Source organism: Mytilus galloprovincialis, chromosome 11 (assembly GCF_965363235.1).
Source record: "Mytilus galloprovincialis chromosome 11, xbMytGall1.hap1.1, whole genome shotgun sequence".
NCBI lineage: Eukaryota > Metazoa > Mollusca > Bivalvia > Mytilida > Mytilidae > Mytilus > Mytilus galloprovincialis.
Window position 1 is genome coordinate 84,383,018 of NC_134848.1, and position 24,815 is coordinate 84,407,832.

Below are 24,815 nucleotides of genomic sequence, written 5' to 3' on the forward strand. Positions count from 1 at the left end.
GTGTTCACACTAGAACCTTAATGGTCACACGATGCATACTGTAATCACACAAGATATAGTGTGTTCACACTATAAACTTAATGATCACACGATACATACTGTAATCACACGAGATATATTGTGTTCACACCAGAAACTCTATGATCGCACGGTACATACTGTTATCACACTAGATATATTGTGTTCACACTAGAACTTCAATGATCACACGGTACATACTGTAATCACACTAGATATATTGTGTTCACACTAGAAACTCTATGATCGCACGGTACATACTGTAATCACACTAGATATATTGTGTTCACACTAGAAACTCTATGATCGCACGGTACATACTGTAATAACACTAGATATATTGTGTTCACACTAGAACTTCAATGATCACACGGTACATACTGTAATCACACTAGATATATTGTGTTCACACTAGAAACTCTATGATCGCACGGTACATACTGTTATCACACTAGATATATTGTGTTCACACTAGAACTTCAATGATCACACGGTACATACTGTAATCACACTAAATATATTGTGTTCACACTAGAAACTCTATGATCGCACGGTACATACTGTTATCACACTAGATATATTGTGTTCACACTAGAAACTCTATGATCGCACGGTACATACTGTAATAACACTAGATATATTGTGTTCACACTAGAACTTCAATGATCACACGGTACATACTGTAATCACACTAGATATATTGTGTTCACACTAGAAACTCTATGATCGCACGGTACATACTGTTATCACACTAGATATATTGTGTTCACACCAGAAACTCTATGATCGCACGGTACATACTGTAATAACACTAGATATATTGTGTTCACACTAGAAACTCTATGATCGCACGGTACATACTGTAATAACACTAGAAACTCTATGATCGCACGGTACATACTGTAATAACACTAGATATATTGTGTTCACACTAGAAACTCTATGATCACACGGTACATACTGTAATAACACTAGATATATTGTGTTCACACCAGAAACTCTATGATCGCACGGTACATACTGTTATCACACTAGATATATTATGTTCACACCAGAAACTCTATGATCGCACGATACATACTGTAATCACACTAGAAACTCTATGACCGCACGGTATTTACTGATATCACACTAGAAACTTAATGATCACATGATGCACACTGTGTTATTACACTAGAAACAACATAATCATACTGAACACAATACACTAGAGTAGACGGATGATGCGTACCCTAGAAACATAGTAATTACACTAAACACATGATGATTACTGTAAACACACGATGATTACTCTAGGTATATGATGATTTATTATCAATTAATCAATTAACAAGTGTGCATCTGGTGCATTTAAATTTGAACAGTATATGTTACACTATACACATTGTGCTTTTACCATAGCCTTGTTCATTGCACATGGAGATTCCACTACACATCTGGTTATTACACATGTTACATAAACCTGGTGTGTGAATAAGGCACGTCCACTTTCATTCTATAGGTATGAATCCCCATCCTAGATCGGCGCACTCCTACATAGTAGGATGGCTAATGCGCTATATACAAATATACAGCCGCAACACAAGATTACAGGCGTGTGTGGGAATATAAAGTTCTGGAGTGTTCATTATTTCGAAGAATGCTTTCGGTATCTGTTGACCCTTTAAATAAAAATATAAGTTATATTATACATAAATGTTTGAACATAATGTAATATCTTAGATATGTTATTACGTGAACAAAATTGAAATGTTTACTACATTGTGATTATTTAACTCTTAATCTTTAGAACATCCGATGAACATAGCAGTATACAGTGTTTAACAAAATTACTAAAATTGTGATTGAAAAGTAATAACTCTAAAAAAGAAGATGTGGTGTGATTGTCAATGAGACAACTATCCACAAAAGACAAAAATGACACAGACATTAACAACTATAGGTCACCGTACGGCCTTCGACAATGAGCGAAGCCCATACCGCATAGTCAGCTATAATAGGCCCCGATAAGACAATGTAAAACAATTCAAACGAGAAAACTAACGGCCTTATTTATGTCAAAAAATGAACGAAAAACAAATATGTAACACATAAACAAATGACAACCACTAAATTTACAGGCTCCTGACTTGGGACAGACACATGCATACATAATGTGGCAGGGTTAAACATGTTAGCGGAATCCCAACCCTCCCCCTAACCTGAGACAGTGGTATAACAGTACTTTATAAGAACGAACTATAAAAATCAGTTGAAAAAGGCTTAAATCATCAGATGGAAAAAAAAATACAAGTGGACAATTTTGATCATGCCAAAGTATTTGTATATGTTATAAAATTGAGAAAGGAAATGGTGAATATGTCAAAGCGACAACCACCCGACCATAGAGCAAACAACAGCCGAAGGCAACCAATGGGTCTTCAATGTAGCGAGAATTCCCGCACCCGTAGGTGTCCTTCAGCTGGCCCCTAAAATATGCATAATAGTACAGTGATAATGGACGTCATACTAAACTCCGAATTATACACAAGAAACTAAAATTTAAAATCATACAAGACTAACAAAGGCCAGAGGCTCCTGACTTGGGACAGGCGCAAAATTGCGGCGGGGTTAAACATGTTTATGAGATCTCAACCCTCCCCCTATACCTCTAGCCAATGTAGAAAAGTAAAACAATAACAATACGCACATTAAAATTCAGTTCAAGAGAAGTCCGAGTCTGATGTCAAAAGATGTAACAAAAGAAAATAAATAAAATGACAATAATACATAAATAACAACAGACTACTAGCAGTTAACTGACATGCCAGCTCCAGACCTCAATTAAACTGATTGAAAGATTATGTCTTCATCATATGAATATCAGGTACAATCCCTCCCGTTAGGGGTTTAGTATCATACTATCATAAAATATATGAGAAGAACATAACCCGTGTCATGCCAACAACTGTTTTTTTAGAAATAAATGTGTTTAGTTCCGATGCAAAGACCCTATCAGTGAATCAATGTTAAAGCCAAAATATGCAATCTTTAATGACCTGACAACAGTATCGTAACTATATCCCCTTTTAATAAGTCTATTTAAAGGTTTTGTTAGTTTCTGAGGAGAATACTGACATTTTTGTGCTTTATAAAGAATATTTCCATAAAATTTTGGATGTGAAATACCTGAACGTATAAGATGTCTGCATGTTGAGTTATATTTACGAATTATTTCCTTATACCGGTGATAAAATTTAGTAAATGTTTTGACCAGTTTGTGATATCGAAAACCCTGGTGTAATAATTTTTCAGTAATACATAAATTTCTCTCGCTAAAATCTAATACATTGTTACATACACGAGCGAATCGTACAAGTTGAGATATATAAACACCATAAGATGGTGACAAGGGAACGTCACCATCTAAAAATGGATAATTAACAATAGGAAATGAAAAATCATCTCTTTTATCATAAATTTTTGTATTAAGCTTCCCGTTTATGATATAGATATCAAGATCGAGGAAAGGGCAGTGGTCATTGTTATCATTAGCTTTATTTAAAGTAAGTTCTACAGGATAAATTTCTTTAGTATACATACTGAAGTCGTCATTATTTAGAGCCAATATATCATCCAAATATCTAAAAGTATTGTTAAATTTTTGTATCAAATGTTGTTTTGATGGGTCTTTGCTAATTTTAGTCATAAATTGTAACTCATAACAATACAAAAACAGATCCGCAATAAGTGGTGCACAGTTAGTCCCCATTGGAATTCCAATAACTTGACGATATACGGAATCTCCAAAGCGAACAAAAATGTTATCAAGTAAAAATTCAAGTGCATAAATAGTATCAAAGCATGTCCAATTGACATAGTTCTTTTGTTTATTGCTACTAAAAAATGATCTAAAAGAGTTTGAACATATGTACTCGCATTCCGACTTTTTAAATGCCCAGTTAATTAGGGATGTGAATTTTTTCTTAATAAGAATATGAGGCAAAGTGGTATATAGGGTAGAAAAATCAAAACTTTGAACAGATTCAAAATCACCAATATATGCATGCAATTTATCAAGTACTTCCAACGAGTTTTTGACACTCCAAAAGTAATTAATTCCACTATTTTCAAAGGCCTTATTTGAACAATTTATTATCAGGTTTTTTATTGTACCAAGTGTACTAGTAAGTAAAACAGACAATTTGGTAGTTGAACAATGGCTGGAAGATGAAATAAATCTATATTTGTAAGGTTTTTTGTGCAGCTTCGGAAGCCAGTACATAGTTGGGACTTTCATTGTGTTTGGTTCTGCTTGTAAAGAAGTAGCTAAAAGTTTATGTTTGTTACAGATGTCGTTTTCTGAAAATGAAGTCAGTTGGAATGTGGGTGAATTCGTGATTTCCTTTTGCAGAACCTCTATATAAAATTTACGTCAAACAATAATGATATTATTAGCAGCTTTATCAGCCGGGACAAAAACAAATTCCTTGGCTAGTTCTGTTAGTTTATTTTTGATACGCGAAATAGGGTTTTTATAGTTTTTGTTGAGGGTAAAATGTTCTTTAAAATGTTGTATTCGAATATCAACTATCTTCATTACTGAATTAAAAAAAGAGTCCAAAGATTTTTTGTCAGCTTTTTCCCGTTTTACCCATTTCAAACAGTAGGCGCGGAGTGAGTCGTTGATGATATTACGACACTCATTCCAGTTAACAGTTGACGGGGGACGATATTTAGGTCCTTTACTGAGGAATGATTTTAACTCTCGGTCGCGAACGATGTTAAGGTCTCCTGTTATAACATGGGAAATTGGTCCATAGGTGTATTCTGAATTACTGCAATTACACGACATAGGTGTATTTTCAGTGATATTTACATCTTTACACAATTGGCTATAATTAAACACATATTTTCGGGTAGATTTCTTGTAAATATAACAAATGAGAGGGAGTTCAGTATTATCAAAATATCCAGGAATTTGGTCTTTAACAGAATGGTCGTTAAAAATACCGGCAATATTTACAAAATCAAAACCTTTATTGACATACTTTATTTTAATAAAATGTTTTTTATGATCTTCAGGGCGATCAATTTTTGGAAACAGTTTAGAATAACAATATGCCATTATAATTTGGACAATTTCATACTTAGGACTGTAATATGAAATTGTGTTGCAATCCTCTAAAATTTTATTTAATTTATTTATAGGTAAAGAACAAAGCTTGGTTAACAGATAATGTCTGCCGTTGTTATTTGAAATGGAAATTAGGTCCGAAATATTTGTATGGTTGGTCCGAAATTTTCTTTGATTGCGATTTTTTCTGCGTCCATGAGAACGATTTTTACGAACAGTTTTAGAAACTATATCCAAAATGTTAACAGAATCGGTTCTTGATATATTGCCAATTCCCATGATATTATCATTAAGACCGAGAGGGTAGACTGTCTGTAATTTTTTAATCCAATTTAATTCATTTATTTTTCGTGATCGTACAAACTTGGAATGAGATTCACCAGGCTGCTTATTTACTACTTCTAAAGGTTGAACTGTTAAATATTTAATAGGATGACTGTGCTTCTTAAGATGTTGATAAATGATACTTTTGAATTTATTGGGTCTTTTAAAACGATACAGGTGTTCTTGCGTGCGTTTAGATAAATATCGCCCAGTTTCACCTACGTACTGAATACCGCATCCCGGTTTGTTTCATGTGAGTAAATAAATAATACTGTTTGTTTTTCAAGTAATATCAGTTTCAAAATTTAGAGAAAATGTGCGACCATTAAATGTGGACCTTACTGTATTGTTGGTGGAAAGACGGGGACACGTAAGTCATTTTTTGGCATGACACTTATCGATAGAAGGGTAACCACGATTTTTATTGTTAAAAACGTTAGCTATGGTCGTATTTTTAGATAAGCGATTCTGAAGATTGAGACGTGTAGATACCCTTTGAACGAGTTTAGTATTTAATATTTTTCCATTTCTAAGCTTCATATTTGTTTTTTGGTATGTAGATTTATTACAAAGGAGCAAAGACTGGCGTCCAGAATATGAACCATCACACAGTAGATTAAATTGTGTAAAAATGATAAAACTGTTAGCTCAAGACGTCAAATGCTTATTGTCATAAGTTACCCGACAAATTTAACAAAAGATAGGGTATATCAAGGTAGCGACTGACGTCTGACTAAATAGATGAATGGGGCTGAATATTAAAATACTACTTTTTGATAGATATTCCTAAAGTAATGAACATAGAGAAGTTCTCGCTCGGACACACACTCCATAATCTAGTATAATATAAGAGCATAAACCTTAAGCACGGGGAGGCACTCTACTGTCTCCACACGGCACTAAAGACAAACTCTGTAAAAAATAAAATTGAGAAAGGAAATGGTGAATATGTCAAAGCGACAACCACCCGACCATAGAGCAAACAACAGCCGAAGGCAACCAATGGGTCTTCAATGTAGCGAGAATTCCCGCACCCGTAGGTGTCCTCAGCTGGCCCCTAAAATATGCATAATAGTACAGTGATAATGGACGTCATACTAAACTCCGAATTATACACAAGAAACTAAAATTTAAAATCATACAAGACTAACAAAGGCCAGAGGCTCCTGACTTGGGACAGGCGCAAAATTGCGGCGGGGTTAAACATGTTTATGAGATCTCAACCCTCCCCCTATACCTCTAGCCAATGTAGAAAAGTAAAACAATAACAATACGCACATTAAAATTCAGTTCAAGAGAAGTCCGAGTCTGATGTCAAAAGATGTAACAAAAGAAAATAAATTAAATGACAATAATACATAAATAACAACAGACTACTAGCAGTTAACTGACATGCCAGCTCCAGACCTCAATTAAACTGATTGAAAGATTATGTCTTCATCATATGAATATCAGGTACAATCCCTCCCGTTAGGGGTTTAGTATCATACTATCATAAAATATATGAGAAGAACATAACCCGTGTCATGCCAACAACTGTTTTTTTAGAAATAAATGTGTTTAGTTCCGATGCAAAGACCCTATCAGTGAATCAATGTTAAAGCCAAAATATGCAATCTTTAATGACCTGACAACAGTATCGTAACTATATCCCCTTTTAATAAGTCTATTTAAAGGTTTTGTTAGTTTCTGAGGAGAATACTGACATTTTTGTGCTTTATAAAGAATATTTCCATAAAATTTTGGATGTGAAATACCTGAACGTATAAGATGTCTGCATGTTGAGTTATATTTACGAATTATTTCCTTATACCGGTGATAAAATTTAGTAAATGTTTTGACCAGTTTGTGATATCGAAAACCCTGGTGTAATAATTTTTCAGTAATACATAAATTTCTCTCGCTAAAATCTAATACATTGTTACATACACGAGCGAATCGTACAAGTTGAGATATATAAACACCATAAGATGGTGACAAGGGAACGTCACCATCTAAAAATGGATAATTAACAATAGGAAATGAAAAATCATCTCTTTTATCATAAATTTTTGTATTAAGCTTCCCGTTTATGATATAGATATCAAGATCGAGGAAAGGGCAGTGGTCATTGTTATCATTAGCTTTATTTAAAGTAAGTTCTACAGGATAAATTTCTTTAGTATACATACTGAAGTCGTCATTATTTAGAGCCAATATATCATCCAAATATCTAAAAGTATTGTTAAATTTTTGTATCAAATGTTGTTTTGATGGGTCTTTGCTAATTTTAGTCATAAATTGTAACTCATAACAATACAAAAACAGGTCCGCAATAAGTGGTGCACAGTTGTCTTGTTGATCAGATTTTCAGATATTAGTCAAAATGAAATTAAATCAATAAAATTCGTTTTTTAATGTCAATAACTCTTAGAAGAAGTCGTCTAACAGTTTTGAATTAAATAGAAAAAAAAAACATATTTAAATACTAGTATACATTTTTAGACTGGTGATGATTTTGGCCAATTGAATTTGCCTCAGTATTATCAGAGGAGAAGATTCCGTGTAAACGACGGACGCCTTGTGATGAAGAAAGCTCATTTGTCTATTGACTATACATTTGTTGACTCCGATGTACCCAGCAGAGATATATAAAATGTAGTATATACATAGTTAAGTAATAAAGATCCAAATATAAAATAAGAAGAGAGCATGCATCCAGTTGGGTCAGTTGCAATGAAAGACCTTTGGCGGATCGGGGGGGGGGGTCCGGGAGTTGAAACCCCCCTTTTTTTGGCCGATCAATGCATTTGAATTGGGACATATAGTTGGAACACCCCCTCCCCCCCTTTAAAATGGCTATAGTGAAAGACTGGTCTGTACTAAACCCCAATGGTTTGTATTTAATTGAGACTAAGTTGAAACTCGCTGGTTATAAGGACACAACCATAAATGTCAAGTTATTCTAGACGGACTGGGAAGAACTATAATTGCGGAATACACATTGATTTTTATCTCTTACTGTGAATGATAAGCCATGTTACAAAAATTTATTTTCACCTTGAACACAAATACATCCCGACTTTTTTTGCTTCTGGATATTCATTAATTTACGGTCTTGAGCAAGATTGTTTTTTTGCAGTTATAATAACTTCCCATCCCAAACTAAACAACCACAAACACCCACCGCATCACCCCACCCCACCATAAGAAAGTTGTATTAAAATTATCGTCCCCTTGTGGTTCATTTTGCACGATCAGAGTTGCTGAGAAATTTTTCATGTCAAAACATCCATCAAATATTTGCCACTGGATGTTAAGAAAAAAATATAGTTGTACAGGTATTCCCCCATAATGTCAAACACCTACTTGTCCATGGGTTATAATTTCTATAATGCACATATCCATGTTTTCTCCTTCTATACGCCATACACAGTCCTATAACAATTGCAATAAATAAGATTAAAGCTAAAACGATTCCAATTGTGGCTCCCATGGATGGACAGCAGTAGTTCCTGCCATCTGGTACCTTTGGACCACAACATCCGGTCAAACAAAATCTGTATTCTGACAGCGGAATGGTTCTAAAGTAATACTGATAATAGCATGACCCTGCTTTTACGTAAGCTACAAATACATAAAATTATATAGAAATAAAATGCGTATACGCCAATATAAGACCTAGGTATACACCAGTATAAGGTATACACCAATAACATAAACGCCATTAAGCTTTTTTTTCTCTGATTGTTAATAGCGTCTTTACACTAAATCCATTGGATGTCATATATGGATTTATAATGGTTGATATTCAAGTCTTAGATACATATTTTGTTTAACAGTTGTTACTGGCTTTCAACTAGCTGTCAGTAACTTCGAATACTCTCAGATATGTACCGAGTTGGTGGTGTTGCATCTTACATCTCCCTCATGCAAAGCTCTGATTCCTTTCACGGATTTGGCTATACTTTTTGAACATTTTGGATTATAGCTCTTCGTCTTTTATATAAGCTTTGGATTTCAATTATTTTGGCCACAAGCATCACTGAAGAGACATGTATTGTCGAAATGCGCATCTGGTGCAGGAAAATTGGTACCGTTAATGTTATTACATATTTAAAGATTTACACTTAAGCGTAGGAATTATTTTGTTTTAACTACTTCCCAGTATGTTTTTTTTTTCTTTTCGGGACTCATTAAGTGGTGTTATATCTTACAAATCTATCAAAATTATTTTGGCAAATAATTCCGCTCAAGCCAGTGCTGGGGGTCTTATTAGTCTTACAGTTAGGTGAGTTTTTTTGTTGTTGTTTTTATCGGGTTGTTTTTTGGGTTTATTTACGCTCCGTGTTGATGACCTCGATCAGTGTATTTTGAGATGAAGAACAACAATAAAAGAGATATTCCATTGAGTTTTGTGTGTGCTTTTTGCTGTGCATGTACTGATTTTGTGTAATGGATGAATGCCAGGATATCCAATATCCCTTGTTTTTTTATAAGTGGTTTTTTTTCGGGATGGATAAATACCCTGCGACGTCCGGTCTGTTTTTTCGTTTGATGTTTTTGTCTGCTTTTTATCGATTTGATGAGTTAAATTCAAATTCAAATTATAATTCTTTATAATCAATCAAGCCTTTTCGACTGTTCTTTTATAGTGTGTTCCTATGTTGTGTTGTTAAATCCCATGCACTGTCGCAGGTTATGTGAGGGATGAGCGTCATTATTTGTGTGCCTGTCCCATGCACTGTCGCAGGTTATGTGAGGGGTGAGCGTCATTATTTGTGTGCCTGTCCCATGCACTGTCGCGGGTTATGTGAGGGATGATCGATTACAATATGAAACATGTTTAATCCCGCCACATTATTGGTGTGCCTGTCCGTTGGTTGTTGTGCCACACAGTGGTTTCATGTCTGCCATGTTTGTTTTTTCGTAAATTGTTTTGTTAACTACTAGGCCACTGATTAGTTTTTCAATTGAATTGTTTGATGTGTTTGAGCTTAAATTTTGCCATTTTGATAGGCTATGCGGACTTTCTACTTTGAATTTTCAACTTTTCGTTTCGTTTTGTTTCGTTTCGTTTCGTTCATCGTGTTTTGATTTCTTTTCTAATTTTGCTCAGACCAATTAATTCTGGTTTTTAGCGGGGTACTTGTTTCTCAAATGGCAACAGGGGCAATCTTTAATTTTCTACGTATTTATTTTTTATGACTGTTTGCCTTATGACCTCGTCATTGTGATATAGTTGTATATATCCTGCTTGCAACAACAAAAAACCTTCAATTGTATATATCGTATACTTAAAACCTGTGACAAATGTGGAACGAGAATAAAATTGAATGATGGGAAAGATTTGATCAAATTTGTTACTTACCAATTGTGAGACAAAAGATAAAAACATTCTCCATCACTTTACATACATCTATCAAAACCGGAACTTATCATAAAAAATTTCAATGAGATATTTTTAAACAACGTACGTGGGAAACTGAAAGTGTCGGATTTTGTGCTAATTTCTTCCTCGTTTAAAAATTGAACACATGTTTCTTTCATATTCCTTCTCGTATAAACTATACTGAGGGGGAGGACAGGGGGTACTCTTCTCCCTTCTCCCACCCCTCTTCTCCTTTCTCCTACCCCTCTTCTCCTTTCTCCTACCCCTCTTTTCCTTATTTTATTTTTTTTAATTTACCGGAAAAAAGAGATATTTTATTTTTTCATATTTTATTTTTTTTCTCCAACTTTTTCTCCTTTCTCCCAGCCTTCCTCTCCTTTCTCCTACCCCCTTTCTCCCACCCCCTTTCTCCTTTCTCCCACCCCCTTTCTCCTTTCTCCTACCCCTTTCTCCCTTACCCCTTACCCCTGTCCTCCCCCTCTATACTTATCGATGTAGACAATAGACAATATTTATTAGCACAAACACATTTTCATTTTACAGTATTGAGACAACAGTTAATTTGACTATAATTATATTTATAGAGTGACAGTGGTATTAACAAGAGGGGGGATATAGACATAAACCCTTTGGTGGACTCAAAGGGGCACACAGAAGGAATACGTTCTATGTTTCGGAGTTTAGTATGACGCGTCCAATTTTACTGAACTATCGTACACAAGTTGAGGACACCTCCGGGTGGAGGATTTTCTCGCTGTGTCAGAACTACATCATTTACTATTTTTTAGAATAAATTTAAGATTCAGTTTTACATGTTCAGTTATGGATTTTATCTTTTTATTATAAATTCAAAATGTTTGGAGCATGAGTAAATATAACATGTATATAGATGAGAGGATTTCGTATGAGTGCCAATGAGACAAGTCTCCTCTCCATTCAGGTGACAATGTATTAAAAGTTAACAACTATATTTCCTTTTAACACGGAGCCTTAATTGGCTCACACCGAACAGTAAGCGTTAAAAGGCCAGGGGCGGATCCAGCCATTTTAAAAAAAGGGGGGGTCCCAACCTAGGTTAAAGGGGGGGTTCCAACTATATGTTCCCATTCAAATGCATTGATCGGCCAAAAAAAGGAGGGGTTCCAACCCCCGAACCCCCCCCCCCCTCTGGATCCGCCACTGAAAGGCCCCAGAGATCATCGCGTCAGCCAGTGTAAAACAATTTAACAGAATAGTAAATCTGCCTTAATAATTTTAACAAATCAAATCAAAATCAAATCAAATATTTTATTGTCATATTAACTTTACAGTTTGTGACCAACATATATTAACACAATAAACACAATAAACATACATATTAAACATACACAATAGCAACAGCATCAAATTTTTTTTTTTTAACAACAAACAAGTTGTTAAGAGTCCCCTGCCCTCAGTTCTAATGACTTTTTCAAGAAGGATCCTAACTTATTTGTTTGTAAAGGCGATGATGGATTTAGTAAATATTGAATTTTTTCTTCTTCATTTAAATTATTAAAGTTATTATTTTCAGTACATATGTGATGAAAAAAATCATTTCTTAGAGTTTTATTATACTCACAATAGAGTAAAAAATGTTTCTCATCCTCTGGTATTTTACATTTATGGCAAAGTCGTTCCTCTCTAACTTGGGATTTTAAAATATCTCCCCTTTTCAATCAAAAGGGAGTGATCACTTATTCTAAATTTAGTGATTAATCTCCTTATCTGAAAATAAGATGTATTAAGATAAGATTCTAGTTTGTAATCTTTTTTATTTTTTTTATAAAGAAAAAATTTACTTTTATCATCAATGTTTTGAAATTTATTTTGAATTAAATATTCATATCTATTTTTCATTTTTAACTTTATATCGTTTTTTATTTTATTTACATCTTTTATGTCCTTACAAGTAGAAAGAATATTAAGGTCAACATTAGTCTCTTTAACAATATTTTTTGCATATGTATACCATGAGTAAGTTCCTGTCAAATCTAGAGACTGTGCTAGAGAAAAAGCTTCCTTTATCAATGGATTAATATTATTATTATATAGTCTAGCTAAATATAAAAGGGTTTGTGTTTTAATAAAACATTCGATAGGCAGTCTCCCTAATTCAGTTCTTGCTCTTTAACACGGAGCCTTAATTGGCTCACACCGAACAGTAAGCTATAACAGACCCCAAAAATCATCGGGTCAACCAGTGTAAAACAATTTAATAGAAATGTAAATCTGAAAAACTTAAGACCCAAACCAAAGAACGACAAGGGTTACCACTGATATATATATATGTAGCAATCTATATCCGGAAAAAAATAATTTGGTTTAACCTTATACTTGTTGCAGCATGTTGGTGCCATGGATCAAGGGAACATTTTACAAAAAAAATGGTTAAGTTATGACTTTTCGTTCAAAAGAATTGTTTCTTTCTTTAAAAGACTTTATTTATGAAATTAATTTTCATGGATTTTCTTCCAAACATGCAAATTTCGAACCAAATTATCCCAAAAAGTAAATCATGAAGATACTTTTTTTCTTTGCATATTTTAAAAGTACACATTTTAACAATTTGACCCTCTACCAAAATTTCAAGAAAAAGTTAAAGAGGGATCACTACTATAGTATATCGTATGCCCTTAAATGTATGTATGTATGTATGTATGTACTTCGAGATTCCGCCAATGTAGACGCACCCCTTGATTGACTGCAAGGGTACAGCGGATCCATGTACACTCCCTAAGGATTAATGGAGATGTGTCCTTTACAATATTATCCCACCACCAGAACAATCCCCACCCAACACCGCCCAAGGGAGCGTGTAGGACACCGGGAAGTCTGTTATTATGGTGGAGGAAGCCGAAGTCCTCGGAGAGAACCACCGGGCCACTCGGTGGAAACAGACAAACCAGAGTACCCATTCTAGTTTAAACTCCGGTCTGGGTACCAGAGATGTGTGTGAGAGGGTGAAAATAACCCTTCTGGTGTACTGATATTTTTAGCACCCCGAGTGAGAATCGAACTCGGGACCTTCAGCACTGTAGCCATCGGTCTTAACCACTAGACCACGAACTCACAAAAATGACATCTAGTAGTTTTTGTACGTTGTGGTGTATTACAGTTTAGACATTTGTTTTCTCATTTAGTCAAACTTTTACCTGTTCCAATACCAAACAATCTGGCTATTCCTTCAATCTGCAGCTCTATAGACGAAAACAGCAGAAACGGGTATTTTTGATACATATTATATTTTTTTAAACAGTATAGGGACCACTAGAGGTCTCTAAATGGCCAAGGAAATTCATAGATTGGTCTTAGCTGTCTTGCCTAAACATAATTTCCAGCTACAGAAGTCGCACTAACAGTGTAAAAAAGGGGGGTTGTTTTTGTAAACACAGCAGACATTCAAATGAGATTTAAATAATTTTGGTAAAAAAATTGCAATAATTGATAAAGATCGGCTGTTTACATCTTGAAATTTTCTGTTTATTTCTTATAGGTTGGAAAAGTTTTAAAAGACCCGGCCAAGTCCAGATTTTTATCAAACTCAAGTCAATGTTTATATTAAGAGGAATTACCAGATTACTCGGGTGTGCGAGGACAGTATTAGACACTTTTGTATAAAAAATGTTCAAAATTACAGGAAAAAATATAACCACTTGTGCGATAAAAATAAAATAAATCTTATACATAATACATCTTATACGGCACTAAATTTATCTTCCTCTTTCGTAACAAATTGTTTAAATGCAAAAGTGGCGGATTCAGCGGAGGCGTAGAGGGGGTACCCCCCCCTTTTTGCTTGGACTTTTTTTTTCTTTTTTTTTTTTGTAAAATAATTAATTAGCCTAGACTTTGTGAAATTTTCCATTTCCTGTGTTATTATTTTTTTAAGCAACAATTCTTTACTTACAAAGGTATATTTTACACGTATTTACTGTATTATATTATTGGTTATGTAAAAGTTATGTGATTTGCTACGAGTTAACCAGTGCATCAAAAAAACGTCAACTCAGTCATTTTGAAATTCAAATTTAACAGTTACACAATCCTTTGGCTGAGGGTGACAAGTATGACACCTTCAAAGCGACAAAGAATTGAGCAAGAACGTCGTGACTTCTATTTCACAATTCCACAAACAGAAAGTAATACTCTATTATACTCTCATAAAAAAAAGTTTCACAGCAATATTATTTACCTATAAAAACATGTTAACCCCACACGTCTCAGCCTATTAATAACATAGCTGAATAATGATCCCCAATCAGCAAGCACCAGATAGATTTAAAGTCTAAGGTACTGACAATTAGATTTGAGGGGGCAGTCTGAGATGTTTGAGAGAAGAAATTATTACCCTGATTTTTGCCTTAAACATGTTAAACATAAATTCTGGTCGTATTTGGAATGAAAACAATAAGCTTGTCCACTTATTTGCTATTAGAAACAAAATTTCCAACAAAATTATTTGGCCTTTATGTCTCAATTTGTCATTCATAAATTCGTAGTCTTTTCAGACTCATTTGTAGCCTTTGGTTGAATTAGAACCTCACTTTCCTTGTTTTGTGAAACATTTCAACCAAACATTTTGATAAAAATTGCTTGTTTGTCTTTCTTAAATTGTGTCGGTCGTATTGTAAATGTCATTGAATAGCATGGCTTATATCTTGTTTACAACAAAATATCTGTGAGGTTATACCAACTAAACATACAACAAACGAGAATTTTCCATGCCCATATTTTAAGTCCGACATCAAACATATTAGTCCATAGCTTAGGATTTATCCAATCATTACATAATAGATAGTTAATGGGGAGAATACGGCATAAAAAATGTTTAACCCGTACACTTTACAGCAACTATAGAATATACATGCCCAAAGTCAGGAACCGTTTAAAAAGTGCATTTTACACTTATTTAATGTTTTTTTAGCCTAAAAAAGGTCCCAAAACATTATTTATTCCCCCCCCCCCCCCCCCCCTCTTTCCAAAATCCTGGATCCGCCCCTGATACCTTTAATCTTTTATTCACATATATATATATATATATATATACTAAAGTAATTGTTTGTATTTTACTACCATGTATTGCAAATTGTTTATCCATTTGGTCATAACCATTTATTGTAAATGCGTTTGTGCCAATAAAATATTGTCTTTTGTCTATTAACAGTGGCCGTCAGTGGGTCTGATTGGGGTCTAAGTGTGATGCAGGATTACTGATTTTTTGTAAGAGTGACACGTGAAAGTCAAATTATTGTGTCGTGAAAACGTGAAATGAGGTCTAGCGGGACCAGGGAAATGACAAAAAGTGAGAATTGCTTACGTACGTAGTGTAAGCGGGATACAGGAATCTGACAATATTGAAGCGGGATCCGGGATCGTAACCCCCCAATGAGACCCCCTTAACAAATTATGTATTAGACTAGTCCAAGTAATTATGATGTCTGGGAAGGCTAATTTTTTTTTCAAGGAAGTCTTCCTCCCAGAAAAAAAATAAAATAGCCTTGCCAGATGTCATAATTATTTGGACTAATCTTTGACAAGGTTGAAAATAATTAAGTGAGGTTCATTTTTTTTTACAGAGTTATGCCCTTTTAAAATATTAATTATATGGAATATTGCTCTAATGTACATTGTACATAGAGTTTTATGAAATTTATATTACCGGTTTACATCATCAATGTCTTTTGACAAGTATATAAAACAGTGCTGTCAATTATTCTTAAAAGAGTAAGGTCACTTGGAAATATGGACATATTATATATTCAAGCTTTCTCATGTGTACAATATTATTGATAGAATTTTACTATCTTTATCTATATTTTATAACTTCTGCCAATCTAGGCACACCTCCAGAGTCCTGTCTCTTTGTAAATATATTAGTTTTCAACAAGTAAAGTGAACACATTTTTTTAATTAGGAAAGAGCCAAGGCAGTCCACAGCTTTTTTAAAAGCTCAAACTTGTATAAAATCATGTTACTTTTTTTAAAGGTTATTTATATGTAGAGAATTATTTTACAGATATTAGAGAACAAGCAAGCAGTTATTTTAAAGAATGAAACTGGAACATTGAATTCCTGTCTTGGAAGGAGAAGAAATATAAAGATGTGATAAGACTGATGTAACTATGGACAGTAGTGATCCAGTCACCAATATCACAGATATCACAGGTTTATATGTGTTCTGTTTTATGCCCAAAACAAATATTTTTTCTGATATATATAAGAATTTGCCAATGGGTGTTGCAGCAACCTCGATTTGGTTTCTATAATATTAATTAGGAAATAACAATAATTTATTTTAATCACCTACAGCATCAATTGGTGATTTGATTGTTGCAAATTAAGTTTACTGGCGATACAATATCGTTATAAAATTGAGAATGGAAATGGGGAATGTGTCAAAGAGACAACAAACCGACCAAAGAGCAAATAACAGCCATCTCCATTTTAATGAAACTGGAAGAAAACAAAGTTAAACTATACATTTAATATCAGTCATACATCGTCTTAAGTATAAGCATAGTAAGCTTTTGAAGGATGTTTGGTCATGTTGGGAATCTACCTACGTTTTGCATTTGTATAAATAAACACAATGAACAGACTAGACTTGCTTGCTGCATTGAAGACCCAATCGGTGGCCTTTGGCTGTTATATGCTCTTTGGTCAGGCTGTTGTCTCTTTGACATATTCCCCATTTCCATTCTCAGTTTTATTGTCAGATGAAACTTATGTGACTTGACTGTTTATTATAAAGAATATAGAAAAACTGTCTTAATTTATAGAATATAAAGAAATGAAAGACCCCCATTGTGCATAAAACTTATTTCACAACTTAATTTGTATCAGACAATGGCACTGAATTAGAAATAAAAACAATTTTCTTTGCATTTTTTTCTTCAAATTTTATTTTAGAAACAACAGCTTCAGCATATAATACCAGCATTACAACACCATACTGGAAACACCATGACGATGATTCCTCTGGTCACGGAATTAAGGACCATACAGTTTTTGTATCGTTGGTTGTCATGGGGATTATAGTGCCAGCCATCTTTATTTTTATATTTACAATGATTTGTATTAAACATAGGAAAACCAAACAGACAAGAAGGTGAGATACTAGATATAAGAAGATGTGGTATGAGTGCCAATGAGACAACTCTCCATCCAAGTCACAATTTGTAAGAGTAAACCATTAAAGGTCAAAGTATGATCTTCAACACAGACCCTGGGCTCACACCGAACAGCAAGCCTAAATGGACCACAAAAATGACTAGTGTAAAACCATTCAAACGGGAAAACAAACAGTCTAATCCATTTAAAAAACAAGAAATGAAAAACACTTATAAAGTACATCAACAACCGACAACTACTGAACATCAGATTCCTGACCTTGGACTGGTTCAAACAAATGCAGTATTAATAAACTTTTTAATAGGTACCAACCTTCACCCTTATCTGAAACAATAGTGTAAAATCACAACAAAGAAACAAGGTGAGATACTCTCTATTATTAAAGATTGAACATACAGTCGACTCTCGTTATGTCGAACTCAGCCGGACCAGAGAAATATTACTTTGACTCAACCGAAATTTCGACTCATCCAATTTCGACTCATCAGGAGTCGAATTACATACTTATGTATGGAATAAAATTCGGGACCACGTGAAAACTTCGACTCATCCGAAATTTTGAGTCAACCGAGTTCGAGACAACGAGAGTTAACTGTATAAGGAAATTGGGATAATGCTTAAGAAAAATGGGACATAACAATAAAGAATAGAGAAAAATAGATGAAATAAATAAAATACCATTAGACTGTGTGGTGATGCTTGGTCCATGGCATTCATAATATCTACTACTTCTCCGACCCTTGTATTAGTTATTTGTGATGTCAAAAATGAAAGTGATAAAAAGGACCTGTTGGAGAATAATAAAGTGGTGAAATATTTTACTGGAACAGCCTTTATACAGAAAAATATGAAGAGCTGTCTAATATTGACAAACGTCATAAGGAAGCTAACTTTTGATTTTTATTGAGGGGCTAAAATGAAATTGTTAAGAAGGCAGAACAGGAGTTTTGAGTAAAAAAAGGGTAGGATGAGCAACTTGGCAAACAGAAGAGAACGGATGACAATTTATGGGAAAAAAGTCAGGATGAACTAGTTAAAAAAATGCAAGACCGAAGAGAAAGAAAAAAGCAGGACAGACTTTACAACTAAATAATGCAGGACAACATTTTTCATTCATTAGAGCCCCAGGAATTGGTATGTACTGATAGTATACGCCACACTGAAAGTAATTAATATACTTTATGTTTTTATCATATTTATAGATAATCAAAAGTAATATATAAACTTTTTGTCTTTTCAGATCAACCATGTTATTAAGAAACGGCCCTGACATTCCCATGGATGATATTCCTCTGTCAATCAGGACAAATCTAGAAAATGGCCGACTCTAAATCATGTATACAGCAGCCATCTTGAGGGAGACAGATTGAAGACTATGTATGTCAGAAAACATTTAAAATGGCATGAAAAATGTAAAAAAAAATACTGTGTTCTCATTAGATAAAATATTTTGCTTGTAAAACCTGGTTGTACTATTTTTAAGATGTGATTTTTTTATTTTTATTTTTTTATTTTTAGTCTATATATATTGTTGCTATTTTTAGACATTATATATATATATATAGTATTTGTTCAAAACTATCTTTTACCACTTTCGTTTTTTAAGCCATATCTTTAAAATACTAGTCTAAAGGTCTCTTTGAAGAATTTCAGAATTTCAGAGTGCTATTGCTAGAATTTCGTTAGAAAATTGTTTTTTACATCTTTTTATCAATTGACCTTTTAAAGAATTTTACATTTGTTGTTGTTTGATTTTTCTAGTGATAACCTGTTATTATTTTTTACGTCTTTTCTCCAATTGTATGTGGCATTTTCTCTATGTATCTGCTTTTATAACTACAGCCAGTCTTTTAGCTTTTATAGCACTGAATGGTAAAGATTGCTTTAATTTATCAGTGGGAAGTAAAATTAAATATTGGTTGTAGTTGAGTCAACTAGAATTCTGGACAAAAGGAAAATAACTCCAATTTTTAAAAATGACTTTAAAAATGACATCATTTATATTTTTAGAACAGATAATAGATTCCTGCACCTTGCAAAAGTTACATAATTGTCTTGACAAGTGTAACATCATTTTGTGCCTTTTAAAAAATATCTGAGTATATATTACATTTATTTAATAAATTTGTTGAGATGTTCATGTATAGGATGTATTGAATGTTATGATCAATGCACTATATTTTATATATCAAAAAGGTTGTGATCAGCCTTGGAAGATTTAGATATCAAGTCAGTACCATAGGGTTCTGATTGCATTAAGTGCCAGTCTGCCTAAGAATCAGGCAGTGGTGAAAACATGACCAAAAAAACCCATCCAATTTGACATTGATTTCAGTTCATAATATGTAGTTATGCACAAAAATAACATTCATTTCCATTTTCTGTTCTGGTAATAGAAGATACAATTTGGTTGAAATGCACTAGAAATTAACGAATAAGGGGAGATAACTCTGTAATTTGCTATCATTTTAACCAATTTTCTAACCAAGTTATTTGATATTACCAGACAAACACAAATGAAAGACTAATACTTTATAACTCAGGATGATGGTTAGTATTAAATAGCATGATTAGCTCAGTGGGTTTTTTCTAATCATGTTTTAATTTTTACCTAAATTGCCTGATTCTTACAAAGACTTGCACTTAATCATTATGTGAAACTATGTTACTGAGCCTAGCTATAGATACTGTAAATTCAGAAATTCAGTTCATCTATTATTGCAATTTTGGAGAAATATAAAAATTGTGAGATTAGTTTTTGCGATTCCAAAACCATCTGCATGCAGATAAATGTATCAAATTTCAGATATGAGTGCTTATAATTGCCATACTCAGTCAGACACATTTTTGTCATTACTAAAAGCCTCATTTTAATTTCTGAATTTACAGTTGTAGAAAATGTACTTATAATGAAGATACCTATTGTAATAAAACAAAAAATGTTTTGTGTAGTATTGTATTAATTGGTGCTAGCAAATGTATTAAATGTTTAAAATAATTTATAGTCAGGGTATATGGCATTCAGATTTGTATTTAATTATTTTCGTTAATCTTTAGATGTAATGCTGAAATTGGTTTATTGATGTTTAGATAATGCTTTTTTGTATGTAAACAACAAATTGATTAGAAGTGAATGTTGGGTTCAATAGTGCCTTGTGTAATTTATTTATCATTGTAAATGTTAATATGCTGTTCTGTTTTTTTAACTTTAACATTGTATATATTTGTTATTGAAGTCAAAAATTATTAAAAGCTGTCAATTTGTGCCCATTGTAAAGGTTATATTTAAATATTCAACATTTCTTCATCTCAGAGCCTTCTCATAGTTTTTGATTAGATCATGTGATTACTACAATTTTATTGTACTTGAAGGGCTTATTCAAGAAGATATTTTTTTTCTCAACATTTTTATACTGTTCATTGTAATAATGTTTTGTAATAATATTTGAATATAAATTCTTCTAATGATTTAAATGAAAAGGGTTGTGTGTGGCATTTATTTTTCATAAGCTTCTTTTAATTTATAATTCATAGAATGAATATATGCATATTTTCTAACTGTGCCTTTTGTTTTATTTCTAAGTGCCTTATACATAATATTTGTAATTGTTATACATGTACTAAGGAATAAATACTGTTTATGATGCAGTGTTGTTAAGTTAAATGTACACACAGGCAACACAGCATAGACACTAAAATTTGTTCTCAACTTTTTTATGCCCTACCTACAACAGTAGAGGGGCATTATGTTTTCTGGTCTGTGGGTCCTTCCATTCTTTGTTTGTCCATCTGTCTGTCATGCTGCAGGTTAAAGTTTTTGGTCAAGGTAGTTTATGAAGACTTGAAACTTAGTACACATGTTCCCTTTGATATGATCTTTCTAATTGAAATTCCAAATTAGAGTTATTGCCTCAATTTCAGTCCACTGATCATAGTAAATGATAGTGCGATTGGGGCATCCTGTACTATGGACACACACATTCTTGTTTCATGATACATCCATTATAACTTGGCACCAGTGGTCAAGTAGTCATTCATCTACTGTATAACTAGCCTGTCAACACTGAAGGTTGATATTTCAGTGTGTTTCATTGCAGTAGACTGACTTTCATTTCACTGGGGAATTGTTAGTTCCCTACCGACAAAGTTGAAGGGACTTTAGGTTTGCACTCCATCTGTCAGTCTGGAAATCAGTTTACCACACTTTCTTTCATTGTCCTTGAAGATATTGATTTGATATTTGATATATTATTTTATCATGACACGTTACAGATCAAGCAAATTTTGTTCCAGTCTGATAATTTGTTGCAGAGTTATGGTTCTTAGAAAATTCTTTCTACTATTCAGTTTTCTTGTCTTTTATTCTAAGTTCTTACAGATATTGATATTGATATTTGGTTCTTTGTTATATCATGACAATTTACACATCAAGTTTGAATTTTGTACCCGTCTTCATATTTTGTGCAGAGTTATGGTCCTTGGACTTAATTCACTCAAATAGTGAGTTTTCCATTTTTCCTGTGATGCTTGAAGATTTTGATTTGGTAATTGGTAGATAGTTTTATCTTAACAATTTACAGTCCAAATTAGAATTGTGTTCCGGGTCGGATTATTTTGTGCATAGTTATATTTCTTGGACTTGAAAAATTCACTTAAATAATCAGTTTTCCACACTTTTTGTCAAGATGCTTGAAAATGTTGACTTGATATTTGTTATACAGTTCACACCATGAAAAGTTATAGATCAAGTTAGCATATTGTTCAAGTACAAACAATATTTTTTAACAGGTAAGGGACTATGTATTGCCATGCAATACTCTCAGAATGCTTGTTTTACATGTCATTTTATGACTTTTTAAAACATGCTGTGAAGTACAGTATAAATCATAGTTGAAGGTTGTACAGTGACCTATGGTTGCCTTTTCTGTATAATTTGATCTGGTGCTGTGAAGTTCAGTTTAAATCATAGTTGAAGGTTGTACAGTGACCTATGGTTGCCTTTTCTGTGTAATTTGATCTGGTGCTGTGAAGTAGGGTTTAAATCATAATTGAAGGCTGTACAGTGATCTATGGTTGCCTTTTCTGTGTAATTTGATCTGGTGTTGTGAAGTACGGTTTAAATCATAGTTGAAGGCTGTACAGTGACCTATGGTTGCCTTTTCTGTGTAATTTGATCTTGTACTGTGAAGTACGGTTTAAATCATAGTTGAAGGCTGTACAGTGACCTATGGTTGCCTTTTCTGTATAATTTGATCTGGTGTTGTGAAGTAGGGTTTAAATCATAATTGAAGGCTGTACAGTGATCTATGGTTGCCTTTTCTGTGTAATTTGATCTGGTGTTGTGAAGTACGGTTTAAATCATAGTTGAAGGCTGTACAGTGACCTATGGTTGCCTTTTCTGTATAATTTGATCTTGTGCTGTGAAGTAGGGTTTAAATCATAGTTGAAGGCTGTACAGTGATCTATGGTTGCCTTTTCTGTATAATTTGATCTTGTACTGTGAAGTATGGTTTAAATCATAATTGAAGGCTGTAGTGACCTATGGTTGCCTTTTCTGTGTAATTTGATCTGGTGTTGTGAAGTAGGGTTTAAATCATAATTGAAGGCTGTACAGTGACCTATGGTTGCATTTTCTATGTAATTTGTTCTCTTTTTGAGAGTTGTCTCATTGGAAATCAGACAACGTCTTATTATTATATCATTATCTTGCACATTTGCTACCTTTGGTTTTTAAAAAGAAAAATAAATTGTGATTCTGCCATTTTTTGTACATTAGTTTTCAGTTTAGTAATTTTTACAACTGCCCAAAGTTGGTGTGCAAAATGTTTTCATAATAGTAATGGTAAAGCCAAATAAAAATATATTTGTGGTTCCAGTATCATCCTTTAAAGTTTAGGATTGGCAGGTAGGATTTTTTTTAATTTTTTTTATTTTGGATGGTCAAAATCCTAAAAAAAAAAATCGTCTGTTAATCAAGTCAAAAGTTCGGTATATATCCATGAATGTGCATAGAGCATGATTTAATTATCAGTGTTGTTCAGTCACCTTTTCGATGTAATTCCTTGCAACCATTGTAATAATCTGATATATTACGTTTTTACTTAATTTTGTTACATTTTAGTTTAAACATATTTATTTATAGTGGATTGGGAAACAAGTTTTGCAACTTATATTAATCCCTTTCCACTTTGTTGCATTTTAGCCAAAGGAGACACTACTGATGGCAATTCAGATGACAGAAGTCTGTCAATTAAATTAATTAAATTCACATTCCTCCAAATTTGATCTTTTGAAAATTTATTTATCAATAATCAGCTGCGCCATGAGCGCATGATACGCACGACGTCTTGTGTGGATGTTTTATGCAATAATCATAAATAGTTTCTGAGAAAGTTTTAAGCAATAACCATATATTGTTTTTGAGACACGGCGAGACATGTGAAACCCCCAACCCTGTTTTTTTTTTACAAAAAACTAAATATCACTAAAATAAAATTTTGAATCAAAACCAAAAAAATAACCCTCCCCTGTTTAACAAAATACTCAATAACTCCAAAATAAAGTTTTGAATCATCACCAAAAAGTATACAGATCTTTAGATTAATATAACAAAGAAGTGTGTAAAGTTTGAAGCAATAATCATAAATCATTTTTGAGATATGGTGCGACATGTAAAAAAACCCTCCCCCTTTTTTACAAAATACTCAATAACTCAAAAATAAAAATTTTGAATCATCACCAAAAAGTATACAGATATTAAGATTAATATAACTAAGAAGTGTTTAAAGTTTAAGCCATAATCAAGAATTGTTTTTGAGATACGGTGTGACATGT

General features: G+C 33.2%; 1 protein-coding gene and 1 long non-coding RNA gene across 2 annotated transcripts; one reads left to right on the forward strand and one right to left on the reverse strand.

Annotated features, from left to right (window-relative positions):
• Positions 1 to 1,305: 1,305 nt before the first annotated feature.
• LOC143052927 (uncharacterized) lies at positions 1,306 to 10,885 on the reverse strand. The gene is made up of 3 exons (XR_012971298.1): positions 10,809 to 10,885; positions 8,807 to 9,064; positions 1,306 to 1,679 (listed from the first exon to the last, which is right to left on the reverse strand). It is a non-coding gene; the product is annotated as an uncharacterized LOC143052927 (long non-coding RNA).
• Positions 10,886 to 13,975: 3,090 nt separating this feature from the next.
• Positions 13,976 to 21,629, forward strand: LOC143052928 (uncharacterized). The gene is made up of 4 exons (XM_076226095.1): positions 13,976 to 14,072; positions 16,867 to 17,015; positions 17,760 to 17,958; positions 19,222 to 21,629. The coding sequence occupies exons 2-4, from the start codon at positions 16,973 to 16,975 to the stop codon at positions 19,310 to 19,312; spliced, it is 333 nt and encodes a 110-aa protein (XP_076082210.1). The 5' UTR covers positions 13,976 to 14,072; positions 16,867 to 16,972; the 3' UTR covers positions 19,313 to 21,629.
• The last annotated feature ends 3,186 nt before the right edge of the window (positions 21,630 to 24,815 follow it).

Coding starts and splice junctions, on each gene's coding strand:
- LOC143052928 (XM_076226095.1), top strand. CDS start 16,973: ATGGACAGTAGTGATCCAGTCACCAATATCACAGATATCACAG. Junction 17,016..17,759: donor CAATATCACAGATATCACAG/GTTTATATGTGT, acceptor ATTTTATTTTAG/AAACAACAGCTTCAGCATAT. Junction 17,959..19,221: donor AAAACCAAACAGACAAGAAG/GTGAGATACTAG, acceptor TTGTCTTTTCAG/ATCAACCATGTTATTAAGAA.